The 14220-nt window shown below is 47.0% G+C and overlaps 3 protein-coding genes across 4 annotated transcripts in view; 2 read left to right on the top strand and 1 right to left on the bottom strand.

The window, feature by feature from the left end:
• Nucleotides 1-14220, top strand: part of LOC146007459 (uncharacterized) — a 606258-nt gene that overhangs the window by 435884 nt on the left and 156154 nt on the right. The window lies entirely within an intron of this gene.
• The window catches only part of LOC146007468 (uncharacterized), a 158660-nt gene that overhangs the window by 100466 nt on the left and 43974 nt on the right, over nt 1-14220 (bottom strand). The gene's annotated exons all lie outside the window — the stretch shown is intronic.
• LOC146007455 (uncharacterized) overlaps nt 1-14220 on the top strand; it is a 202042-nt gene that overhangs the window by 161334 nt on the left and 26488 nt on the right. For both annotated transcript variants that reach the window (XM_083145815.1, XM_083145814.1), the window contains exon 5: nt 649-1099. In XM_083145815.1, the coding sequence (XP_083001941.1) occupies nt 649-1099 (451 nt within the window). The remainder of the gene's footprint in view (nt 1-648; nt 1100-14220) is intronic.

The raw sequence follows: 14220 nt of genomic DNA, 5'->3' as shown, positions 1-14220 counted from the left end.
AGAGATACCCCAGAGAGATGTCCCCGCCCTCCTAATTCACAGGAGTGTACAGAGAAAAATCCCAGTATACCACAGGAGGGTCCAGTAGGAGGAAAAGAGACGGATGTGACTGATATTAAGGAAGAAGATACCAAGGGAGAAGAAGAGACGGATGTGACTGATATTAAGGTAGAAGATACAGATGGAGAAGAAGAGACGGATGTGACTGATATTAAGGCCGAAGATACAGAAGGAGGAGAAGAGACGGATGTGACTGATATTAAGGCCGAAGATACAGAAGGAGGAGAAGAGACTGATGTGACTGATATTAAGGCAGAAGATACAGAGGGAGAAGAAGAGACGGATGTGACTGATATTAAGGCAGAAGATACAAAGGGAGAAGAAGAGACGGATGTGACTGATATTAAGGTAGAAGATACAGAGAGAGAAGAAGAGACGGATGTGACCGATATTAAGGTAGAAGATACAGAAGGAGGAGAAGAGACGGATGTGACTGATATTAATGCAGAAGATACAGAGAGAGAAGAAGAGACGGATGTGACTGATATTAAGGTAGAAGATACAGAAGGAGGAGAAGAGACTGATGTGACTGATATTAAGGCAGAAGATACAGATGGAGAAGAAGAGACGGATGTGACTGATATTAAGGTAGAAGATACAGAGGGAGAAGAGACGGATGTGACTGATATTAATGCAGAAGATACAGAGAGAGAAGAAGAGACAGATGTGACTGATATTAAGGCAGAAGATACAGAGAGAGAAGAAGAGACGGATGTGACTGATATTAAGGTAGAAGATACAGAGGGAGAAGAGACGGATGTGACTGATATTAATGCAGAAGATACAGAGAGAGAAGAAGAGACGGATGTGACTGATATTAAGGCAGAAGATACAGAGAGAGAAGAAGAGACGGATGTGACTGATATTAAGGCAGAAGATACAGAGAGAGAAGAAGAGACGGATGTGACTGATATTAAGGTAGAAGATACAGAGGGAGAAGAAGAGACGGATGTGACTGATATGCAGCCAGACGATATGAATGGAGTCACAGGGTGTGTGATTGGTGACCAGCAGTGCAAGCAGAGAAAGATCCCTACAGGTGAGTAATCACCACTTATCACAGTATAGAGTTCTGGGTACTTATGTAGTATCTGGGCGCCCGATTTTAAAATCGGGACGGAAAAATCGCATCGAATCGCATCCGATATCTCATGCGATCTGATGCTATTTTCCATAGGATTCAATGTTAACATAGTCCTGTTCATTTCCCCACTATCCAAGTGGGCATAGAGTTGACTTTATAAAGCGTGGCGAGCGGCCGCGGATTACGTAAAATTTTTCCTTTATAAAATCGACTTTATGCCCACTTGGATAGTGGAGAAATGAACAGGACCTTGTTAACATTGAATCCTATGCAAAATCGCATCGCATGCGATTCTATGTGATTTTGCCAAAAATCGCGTCGAATCGCATCTGATTGTATGCCTTAAGGTAAGGCATACAATCAGAAAATCGGCAGCCCAGATACTACATAAGTACCGAGTTCTGTTCTTTCCCTACAGTCTTACTCTGCTACATTCTCCTCTGTCATTGCAGAATAATAAGGAGAATGGGTGAGATGTTATAGGGTGTGATTTATTTATTTATTTCTCTGTCGTCCATCCTGGTGACACAGCTAACCATGGGATGTAGGAGGGTTTGCAGGAGCAAGGCACCTATGCTGAGTTTTTTGAAAGGCAGGCTCCTCCCTTCTGCATCCCAGCATTCCTCAGTCGTTTTAGGTGCCCACTGGAGTGGGGGCTGTGCTGACTGGCTGCTGTCTGCAGCCACTTTTTGTTACAGTAGGTAGGTGTTTGTGTTATTAATAGTCATTGGTTAGTGCAGGTGTACGGTGTGTAACTTCCAGAGGAAGAGCGCAGCAGAGGCTGTCAGCTCTCTGTGTGCAGGGGGACGCTGTCTGCCCTCTATGCACATCGAAAAGAAAAAGTGTATAACTGAGCGCAGGGAACCTGGTTATAGTCCAAGCTGCCGTCTATAAGGGATACTCTACCCTTAATAAAACACATAAGATAAAAACACGAAGTAGACAGCGCTAATAGACTGTAACACACATACAGCTTTATTTAATTAACAAATCAAGTATATATTTTATAGACAAAAAATCCAGAAGAATCCCATACTAATGACACATTGACTCAGAAAGAATACAGTTGTCCGATTCAGCAACAATAAACCATCAAATCTATTTAGCCTCTAAAGGCCCATACACACTAGTAGACTTTCATTTCAAAAGACTTTGCCAAAATATTTGATAGATATATCTTTCACCAAAGTAGTGCGTACACACTAGACTATTTTCCTCAAAGAGCGAGAGATTTTCAGGAGGCGAAAGACTTTGCTGAAAATCTTTCATATACAAGGCTATTTACATAATGGGCGGGGTTTGAATTCCAAGGGTGGGAGCAGGGTCTATTTTAATCAGTGCATTCCTGTTCTTGGTGCCTGATTCAGAACTGATTGCTGGCAAAATCCCGCCCGTGTGCACAGCAAACATTTTATTTGTAGCCGCGCACATAGGGAGAAAATTATTCACACCATCATGTCCATTACACATTATACCACATACTAGAACACCCATTACACAATATGCCACACACCATTGGGTGATCGGCAGTGGGTGATAGTGATGGATAGCGGGTGACAGCAGTGTAAGGGTGGTGGATGAGGGTGACGGGCAGTGGGTGATAGTGACAGATAGTGGGTGACAGCAGCATGAGGGTGATTGGCAGTGGGTGATAGTGATGGATAGTGGGTGACGGCAGCATAAGGGCGACATCGGTGTGAGGGTGACGAGCAGTGAGTGATAGTAATGGATAGTGGGTGACAGCAGCATAAGGGTGGTGGATGAGGGTGACGGGCAGTGGGTGACAGCAGCGTGAGGGTGATGGGCAGTGGGTGATGGTGACGGATTGTGGGTGACGGCAGCGTATGGGTGGCCAGTGATGGTGACGGATAGTGTACTGGCTCAGGGGGGGCACATGCCATCCTGCCACCCGACACAGTCCGCTACTGGAACTTGGGCTCCTAGGATTATGGGGCCCTAGGGCAACTGCCCATCAAGCCCTTGCATTAAGATGTCCCTGAATATATACATTGCTGGCCTGTGCCAGCAATGTATATATTACTTGCTAATACGTAATCATTGGTGCCCTGTGGCACCAATAATATATACATTGCTGGTCTGTGCCAGCAATGTATATATTACTGGCTTATTAATAACATTGGTGCCCAGTGGTGCCAGTAATATATACATTGCTGGCATGTGCCAGCAATGTATATATTAATGGATTAGGTACTCTTTACCTAGAACGGCGCCCATCGCGGTCGTCGCGGGTACATTATTGGCCACCCGCGATGCGAACGACGCGATCAATCATCGCGTCGGTCGCGATGTCGCTAGCATCGCGGGTGGCCAACAATGTGCCCGCGATGTACCCGCGATGACCGCGATTGATCAGTCATCGCGATGTCGCTCGCATCGCGGGCGCACAATAATGTACCCGCGATGGCCGCGATTTCTGGCTGTGGAAAAAAGACAAGTGAAAAAAAGGAAAAACACAGCAAATGACATGGCATCCCTCAATTGAAAAAGTGTGAAAAATACAAAAATACATGAAGATTCCACCTAACACTTAAATGTCATAGATAACAATCAAACCGCACACCTGTTGCGGTGATTTTACAGTAAAACCGCGCACATATCGCGGTGATTTAACATTAAAACCGCGCAGATATCGCGGTGATTGCGGGCACATGGCGGCTGGTTGCATCATGGGTGACCATGGCCGTCATGTGCCTGCAATCACCGCGATAGTTGCTCAAAAAGCAACAAAATACAATAAAAAAACACATCAAATTACATGGCAAACCGCGCACATATCGCCGTGATTGCGGGCACATGGCGGCCGGTTGCATCACGGGTGACCACGGCCGTCATGTGCCTGCAATCACCGCGATGGGTGCGCAAAAAAGCAACAAAATACAATAAAAAAACACATCAAATTACTTGGCATCCCTTAATTATAAGACAATGAAATAAGACACGACACAGGTTATGAATTTCAAATTATGACTTATTTTTTTATTTTTTAATAAAATATCTTATTTTTTTAATTTTGTATAAAATAACTTATTTTTTTTTTTTTATTATTTTTTTAAGAATGAGGGGGGGGGGGGGGAGGTCTGGGCGAAGGTCATTGAAAGTATAGGAGAATAGATGCCTCTTGGGAGGAACTGGATTACAACAAGGCAAATCGGAATGAGGCATACAAAAAATGGGGCTCAATACACAAAATGCACTGGGTACAGAATGCAAACATGCACTGGGTACAGAAGAAAATGCAAATATGCGGAACAGTCCATGGTGAAGGTGCAAAACAAGTACGGACAGCTCAAAGTCCAGGAGTCCGATACTGCGACCATCAGTAACCGAAATTATGGCCTACGAGCAACAAAGTTCATCATGGAGCAAATAACAAACAGAGTGGAACAAGGGCATTGCTGCAAGGCACAATAATTTGAAACCAATTAAAACCAAATCACTAATTAATGGCGCTCTTCACCTGGGTGGGGACTTTGTGTGCTCAACAGAGCACTTGAAATAGTCCCAGGCAAAGACGAAGGGTCTGTGACTGGTGGCAAAGGGGGCCTCTGCGCGTACATAAAAGGGGCAGGAGGAGGCGGAGCATAACCCGACGCACTGTACGAAGGGTAGTGATAGGGGTAATTGGGCATTTGGGCTGCTTGCCATACGACGTTGGCAGATGGCTCTATATTGCATGCACTAGAGAGACTTCTCTCTGATGCACGCATTATAACGCTATATACCAACCTCTTACACTCATGGAGCTGGTCTGGCGCCATGCCCCGCATTTCCACGGCAAGGTTGTTACTAAAAATTTGGCAATCGTCAAGGGGAATTTGAGGTGCCTCCGGTGCCGACGTGCTAGAATGCCCTTGGACATTACGAGCAGTGCTGGACAGCTGTCTTCTGGGACGCCTCCTCGGGATAGCAGGTGCAGTGCTCTCCGTCATTGGAGTACTGTCCCCCTCTGCAACTGCCGCAGACTCCTGCTCTGTCGCAGGGGGAACTTCCTAGAAAGGAAAAAAAAAGGGAAAATGGTTATAACATGACATTTCACAGTCACTTACATGCAAGACATTTTTCAGGAAATACTTACAACGTCCACACTCTCCGCTGCAACGGACGAAGAGGTGTCCTCCGTATCAGTTCCCCCTGTTCCACTCTGTTCTCTCTGCTCCAAGATAAACTTCATCCGCTCGTAGTACCATAATTTCGGTACGTAGACGTCATCAGCATCGGCTCCGGAACTCTGAGACTGCCGAACTCGCTTCAACTCCTTCACCATAACTGTCCGCATATTCGTCATCCTCTTCTGTACCCAGGCGACGTCTGCATTAGGTACCCGTTTGCGTAGAAGAGCCACCATTTTCTGATACGCCTCATTCCTCTTGGCCTTGTTGTAGTAATCCTTGTGTTTCATCTCCCAGAGGCACCTATTCTCCTTATACAAATCAATGACCTTCGCCATGAAGCCGTTAGTCAGTTCACGCTTCTGAGACATTGCTGGAAAAAGAAAACACAAACAAAACCATCTATAAGTAATTGATGTCTATACGGTACATCAAAATGGTATCGCATCACATCAGATGGCACAACTCCCATGGCATCTGATGTGAGGCGATACCATTTTCACCAAAAATCATTCACATTTGCTAGTATACCACCCCCACTATCCACGTGCACCCGAAGCCTGGCGAGCGCAGCGAGCCCCGCGAGGGGACGCGGATACCTTCACAGGTAAGCGCGTCCCTTCGCGGGCTTCACTGGTAACTGTGCTCGTATTGCAGTGAAGCCCGCGAAGGGACGCGCTTACCTGTGAAGGTATCCGCGTCCCCTCGCGGGGCTCGCTGCGCTCGCCACACTATTCTATTCTCAACTCCACTCCGACGTGGATAGTAGGGCATGAAAAGGTCGGAGGACGCGTACCGCCGCCCCTCGCCACGCTTCGGGTGCGCGTGGATAGTGGGGGTGGTACACTGGGAAAAAAAGGCATTTGGGGTACATTTACAAATTAATTAGAAGAACAATTTAAGCACGACTTACCTTATTAGGGGGAAAACCGCGAATATTTTTCTTTTTTCTATTAGTAGAAAATCACCGATAACAGCAACTGCAATTCCCCCAAAAAATAAAAAAAAAATCATTAATCAAAATCCAATGACATAGAAATCCACCCCCACTATCCACGCGCACCCGAAGCGTGGCGAGCGGCGGCGGTACGCGTCCTCCGACCTTTTCATGCCCTACTATCCACGTCGGCGTGGAGTTGAGAATAGAATAGTGTGGCGAGCGCAGCGAGCCACCGAGGCCCGAAGCGTGGCGAGCGCAGCGAGCCACCGAGGCCCGAAGCGTGGCGAGCGCAGCGAGCCCCGTGAGGGGACGCGGATACCTTCACAGGTAAGCGCGTCCCTTCGCGGGCTTCACTGGTAACTGTGCTCGTATTGCAGTGAAGCCCGCGAAGGGACGCGCTTACCTGTGAAGGTATCCGCGTCCCCTCGCGGGGCTCGCTGCGCTCGCCACACTATTCTATTCTCAACTCCACGCCGACGTGGATAGTAGGGCATGAAAAGGTCGGAGGACGCGTACCGCCGCCGCTCGCCACGCTTCAGGTGCGCGTGGATAGTGGGGGTGTTACACTGGGAAAAAAAGGCATTTGGGGTACATTTACAAATTAATTAGAAGAACAATTTAAGCACGACTTACCTTATTAGGGGGATAACAGCGCTTTTTTTTTTCTTTCTTTTCAGAAAATCACTGATAACAGCAACTGCAATTCCCCAAAAAAATAAAAAAAACATCATTAATCAAAATCCAATGACATAGAAATCCACCCCCACTATCCACGCGCACCCGAAGCGTGGCGAGCGCAGCGGTACGCGTCCTCCGACCTTTTCATGCCCTACTATCCACGTCGGCGTGGAGTTGAGAATAGAATAGTGTGGCGAGCGCAGCGAGCCACCGAGGCCCGAAGCGTGGCGAGCGGACGCGGATACCTTCACAGGTAAGCGCGTCCCTTCGCGGGCTTCACTGGTAACTGTGCTCGTATTGCAGTGAAGCCCGCGAAGGGACGCGCTTACCTGTGAAGGTATCCGCGTCCCCTCGCGGGGCTCGCCACGCTTCGGGCCTCGGTGGCTCGCTGCGCTCGCCACACTATTCTATTCTCAACTCCACGCCGACGTGGATAGTAGGGCATGAAAAGGTCGGAGGACGCGTACCGCCGCCCCTCGCGGGCTCGCTGCGCTCGCCACGCTTCGGGTGCGCGTGGATAGTGGGGGTGGTACACTGGGAAAAAAAGGCATTTGGGTTACATTTACAAATTAATTAGAAGGACAATTTAAGCACGACTTACCTTATTAGGGGGATAACCACGTTTGTTTTTTTTTTTTCACAAATCCACCGATAACAGCAACTGCAATTCCCCAAAAAAATAAAAAAAAAATCATTAATCAAAATCCAATGACATAGAAATCCACCCCCACTATCCACGCGCACCCGAAGCGTGGCGAGCGGCGGCGGTACGCGTCCTCCGACCTTTTCATGCCCTACTATCCACGTCGGCGTGGAGTTGAGAATAGAATAGTGTGGCGAGCGCAGCGAGCCACCGAGGCCCGAAGCGTGGCGAGCGCAGCGAGCCCCGTGAGGGGACGCGGATACCTTCACAGGTAAGCGCGTCCCTTCGCGGGCTTCACTGGTAACTGTGCTCGTATTGCAGTGAAGCCCGCGAAGGGACGCGCTTACCTGTGAAGGTATCCGCGTCCCCTCGCGGGGCTCGCTGCGCTCGCCACACTATTCTATTCTCAACTCCACGCCGACGTGGATAGTAGGGCATGAAAAGGTCGGAGGACGCGTACCGCCGCCGCTCGCCACGCTTCAGGTGCGCGTGGATAGTGGGGGTGTTACACTGGGAAAAAAAGGCATTTGGGGTACATTTACAAATTAATTAGAAGAACAATTTAAGCACGACTTACCTTATTAGGGGGATAACAGCGCTTTTTTTTTTCTTTCTTTTCAGAAAATCACTGATAACAGCAACTGCAATTCCCCCAAAAAATAAAAAAAACATCATTAATCAAAATCCAATGACATAGAAATCCACCCCCACTATCCACGCGCACCCGAAGCGTGGCGAGCGCAGCGGTACGCGTCCTCCGACCTTTTCATGCCCTACTATCCACGTCGGCGTGGAGTTGAGAATAGAATAGTGTGGCGAGCGCAGCGAGCCACCGAGGCCCGAAGCGTGGCGAGCGGACGCTGATACCTTCACAGGTAAGCGCGTCCCTTCGCGGGCTTCACTGGTAACTGTGCTCGTATTGCAGTGAAGCCCGCGAAGGGACGCGCTTACCTGTGAAGGTATCCGCGTCCCCTCGCGGGGCTCGCCACGCTTCGGGCCTCGGTGGCTCGCTGCGCTCGCCACACTATTCTATTCTCAACTCCACGCCGACGTGGATAGTAGGGCATGAAAAGGTCGGAGGACGCGTACCGCCGCCCCTCGCGGGCTCGCTGCGCTCGCCACGCTTCGGGTGCGCGTGGATAGTGGGGGTGGTACACTGGGAAAAAAAGGCATTTGGGTTACATTTACAAATTAATTAGAAGGACAATTTAAGCACGACTTACCTTATTAGGGGGATAACCACGTTTGTTTGTTTTTTTTCACAAATCCACCGATAACAGCAACTGCAATTCCCCAAAAAAATAAAAAAAACATCATTAATCAAAATCCAATGACATAGAAATCCACTGATTATCAGTCGGTGACATATGTTGCTATGCCTTTTTACACATAGCAACCACCGTTTCAATGTTAATTTACAGTGTAAAATGCAGGTTGCTATGTGCAAGAGTGCATAGCAACACTTGTCACAAACATAATATATGCATGTGACGTATGTTGCTATGCGCTATTTCACATAGCAACCAGTGTTAGCCACTGTAATTTTAAGTGACTTACATTGGTTGCTATGTGCAATACCATATAGCAACATAAGTCACTCACTGATAATATGGTGACGTACATTGCCATGTGCTAGTGCACATAGCAAGCGGTGTTAAAAACGGTGGTTGCTATGTGTAAAAAGGCATAGCAACATATGTCACCGACTGATAATCAGTCGGTGACATATGTTGCTATGGCTTTTTACACATAGCAACCACCGTTTCAATGTTAATTTACAGTGTAAAATGCTGGTTGCTATGTGCAAGAGTGCATAGCAACACTTGTCACAAACATAATATATGCAGGTGACGTATGTTGCTATGCGCTATTTCGCATAGCAACCAGTGTTATCCACTGTAATTTTAACAGACTTACATTGGTTGCTATGTGCAATACCATATAGCAACATAAGTCACTCACTGATAATATGGTGACGTACATTGCCATGTGCTAGTGCACATAGCAAGCGGTGTTAAAAACGGTGGTTGCTATGTGTAAAAAGGCATAGCAACATATGTCACCGACTGATTATCAGTCGGTGACATATGTTGCTATGGCTTTTTACACATAGCAACCACCGTTTCAATGTTAATTTACAGTGTAAAATACTGGTTGCTATGTGCAAGAGTGCATAGCAACACTTGTCACAAACATAATATATGCAGGTGACGTATGTTGCTATGCGCTATTTCGCATAGCAACCAGTGTTATCCACTGTAATTTTAACAGACTTACATTGGTTGCTATGTGCAATACCATATAGCAACATAAGTCACTCACTGATAATATGGTGACGTACATTGCCATGTGCTAGTGCACATAGCAAGCGGTGTTAAAAACGGTGGTTGCTATGTGTAAAAAGGCATAGCAACATATCTCACCGACTGATAATCAGTCGGTGAGATATGTTGCTATGGCTTTTTACACATAGCAACCACCGTTTCAATGTTAATTTACAGTGTAAAATGCTGGTTGCTATGTGCAAGAGTGCATAGCAACACTTGTCACAAACATAATATATGCAGGTGACGTATGTTGCTATGCGCTATTTCGCATAGCAACCAGTGTTAGCCACTGTAATTTTAACAGACTTACATTGGTTGCTATGTGCAATACCATATAGCAACATAAGTCACTCACTGATAACATGGTGACGTACATTGCCATGTGCTACTGCACATCGCAAGCGGTGTTAAAAACGGTGGTTGCTATGTGTAAAAAGGCATAGCAACATATCTCACCGACTGATAATCAGTCGGTGAGATATGTTGCTATGGCTTTTTACACATAGCAACCACCGTTTCAATGTTAATTTACAGTGTAAAATGCTGGTTGCTATGTGCAAGAGTGCATAGCAACACTTGTCACAAACATAATATATGCAGGTGACGTATGTTGCTATGCGCTATTTCGCATAGCAACCAGTGTTATCCACTGTAATTTTAACAGACTTACATTGGTTGCTATGTGCAATACCATATAGCAACATAAGTCACTCACTGATAATATGGTGACGTACATTGCCATGTGCTAGTGCACATAGCAAGCGGTGTTAAAAACGGTGGTTGCTATGTGTAAAAAGGCATAGCAACATATGTCACCGACTGATTATCAGTCGGTGACATATGTTGCTATGGCTTTTTACACATAGCAACCACCGTTTCAATGTTAATTTACAGTGTAAAATGCTGGTTGCTATGTGCAAGAGTGCATAGCAACACTTGTCACAAACATAATATATGCAGGTGACGTATGTTGCTATGCGCTATTTCGCATAGCAACCAGTGTTATCCACTGTAATTTTAACAGACTTACATTGGTTGCTATGTGCAATACCATATAGCAACATAAGTCACTCACTGATAATATGGTGACGTACATTGCCATGTGCTAGTGCACATAGCAAGCGGTGTTAAAAACGGTGGTTGCTATGTGTAAAAAGGCATAGCAACATATGTCACCGACTGATAATCAGTCGGTGACATATGTTGCTATGGCTTTTTACACATAGCAACCACCGTTTCAATGTTAATTTACAGTGTAAAATGCTGGTTGCTATGTGCAAGAGTGCATAGCAACACTTGTCACAAACATAATATATGCAGGTGACGTATGTTGCTATGCGCTATTTCGCATAGCAACCAGTGTTATCCACTGTAATTTTAACAGACTTACATTGGTTGCTATGTGCAATACCATATAGCAACATAAGTCACTCACTGATAATATGGTGACGTACATTGCCATGTGCTAGTGCACATAGCAAGCGGTGTTAAAAACGGTGGTTGCTATGTGTAAAAAGGCATAGCAACATATGTCACCGACTGATTATCAGTCGGTGACATATGTTGCTATGGCTTTTTACACATAGCAACCACCGTTTCAATGTTAATTTACAGTGTAAAATGCTGGTTGCTATGTGCAAGAGTGCATAGCAACACTTGTCACAAACATAATATATGCAGGTGACGTATGTTGCTATGCGCTATTTCGCATAGCAACCAGTGTTATCCACTGTAATTTTAACAGACTTACATTGGTTGCTATGTGCAATACCATATAGCAACATAAGTCACTCACTGATAATATGGTGACGTACATTGCCATGTGCTAGTGCACATAACAAGCAGTGTTATGTGCAATTTTTGTTATACTGACATTGATTACCCCTGGCCATCTCTCCTACTCCTCTGGCCCACTCCAACTGCCCCTGGGACCCCCTCCTACCCTTGTTCCCCACAAACCATATGCCCCCCTCCACCCCCCCTCTCCCCCCCCCCCCTCTCCCCCTCTCCCCCTCACCCCCTCACCCTCCCCCTCTCACCCTTCCCCTCTGTGCCCCTCCACCCCCCCCCCCTCCTCAAATTTAGTTAGAAACGCTTGAAGGCACTTACCAGATATGCAGGGGCAGGGTGTGTCTGCTACTCCGCGCTTTCTGCAGTGAAATGCATGCTGGGACACTTCCTGTGTTCCCTGCATGCAGTTTGCCAGTTTGAGTGACATTAGTGAATGAAATCGCGGTCATCGCGGTGATCGCGGGCATTGATGTGTACATTAAACAGCTCAATGCCCGCGATCACCGCGATGACCGCGATGTCAATGTTAGCTTTTAGTGCTAAAAGTGCATCAAATCGCGGTCATCGCGGGCATCGCGGTGTACATTACACAGCTCAATGCCCAAGATCACCGCGATGACCGCGATTTGAATGTTAGCTTCACTAAAATGATTAGGGCACCCCATTGCTGTGAACCTCTGTCACACAGAAGCAGTGTGAGAGGTGACAGCATGGAAATTTGGTGCTGAATTTCAAGGGGGACAATAATAACAGGGGCACTATAAGGCAAGGGGCACTATATTATAATAAGATTGCTGTGATCCTCTGTCACACAACCAGTGTGAGAGGTGACAGAAGATGACTTGGGCCAAATTTACAGGGAGGCAAAAATTACAGGGACACAATACGGGCAGGGGTGATATTTGAATAATTAGAGGGACCCAATACAGCTAGGGGTGATACATGATTAATTACAGGGACACAATACGGCTAAGGGGTGATACATGATTAATTACAGGGACACAATACGGCTAAGGGGTGATACATGATGGGTGGACACTGCTTAAGATGACCAGGGAATGTTACTACTTATTTTGGGGTAAGAGCAGGAAATGGGCCTAATTCAGGTGTGTATGCAAATTCACTCACACATGCACAATCACTTAACTGACTCAGTAAAGACAAGTACAGTATGGTTAAAAAAACAGTAATTTACTTTTCAAAGAAAGGATATTAAAGAAACATACATAACATTGAATTTGACACATGAAGTAACATAGATTTTCAACGATTAAACTTTACAGTCCATGGGTTTTAATCTTCCTTATCTAATAGAGTCAATGCATGCATTATGCGTAAAAAGGTGTTGTCCATCCCCAGGCTCTTCCTCCACATGAATTCCTGGAGGTAGCTTTCCAGCATATGTCTGGCCGTCCCCCGGTGGCGTTTATTGCGCCATTTCGCCGCCCCCCACATGCGCTCAATGTTTTGTGTGTGGACCCCTGTTGTGGGGTCCACAAAGTTATACCTGTGATTAACTTGAGCGTGCTGGAAGCCTGCCGCCTCCAGCTGTTCTGTGTTATAGGCCCTCCAGCAATCGCTGTAGATGGTGGAGCCCGGCTCCACGTGCTCCACAATGGCAGCCAATAAAGTGGGGGCGTCCCGGGTGGCCACTTTTGTGGCAAAGCACTGCCCAGTTTCCCGGCAGATGCCCCCAAACACCCACTGTTGGGGTAGCACACGGCCGACATGGGACTTGCGGCGGACGAACAGAGTCTCGTCGACCTCGACTATTTTGTCGGGCCCACCGATGCGCCGCTGGGGCTGAGCCATCAGGTCCATGAGGCACGCCTCCCTCATGTACTTATTATACAGTACCGTTGTCTTGGGGGAGATGCCAAGGTGCCGCTCACAGTAGTCGCCGGAAGTCAACTCCTCGGACCAGTTAAAGATGAACCTGATGATGTTCACATACGACATCCGGCACCCAGGAATGAAGAGGCCAGCGCGGAGACTGATCTTCTGGCGGCAGGCTCTCACGTGGCAGCGCCACTTCCCCTCCTTCTCGCTCAGCTTCATGGCATGGCCATTGCCGCAGGTAGCTTCCTTGGGCAACAGCTTATGCTCCTGGAGGAATCGGATAGCCTCCGCCTCCGTCTGAGGCAAGGAGTACATGGTCACTCCAGATCCAGATGCCATGGCCATGACAGGAACAGCAGAAACAGCAGAAGGCCGAATTAGCAGCAGGGCCTCAGTCACCAATAGAAACAGCAGCACAGTCTCTGGAATCACGGTGACTCAGCAGCAGAATGAACAGCAGCAGCGACACAGGACTCTCTCTCTCAAACCACAGCTCCTCTCAACCAACAAAATTCCCCACAAAATGAAGCTCTTTTAAACTGTCACAGGGGGGCGGTCTGAGGCAGTGGGATGTACCCTTTGTTGTTATTGTCCTATAAACATTTGTCACTATGCAGACACAGGGGGTCGGTCTCAGACAGGAGGATGGTGTCAACATGAGTAACTAGGCAGACGGACCTAGGGCAGATGTAGCTAGGCAGACTAAGGGCCATTCCACCTATTACAGA

Source organism: Crinia signifera, chromosome 6 (assembly GCF_055691185.1).
Source record: "Crinia signifera chromosome 6, ASM5569118v1, whole genome shotgun sequence".
Classification (NCBI taxonomy): Eukaryota; Metazoa; Chordata; class Amphibia; order Anura; family Myobatrachidae; genus Crinia; species Crinia signifera.
Note: the sequence above shows the minus strand (reverse complement) of the source record. Positions and strands in the feature narration are given on the sequence as shown.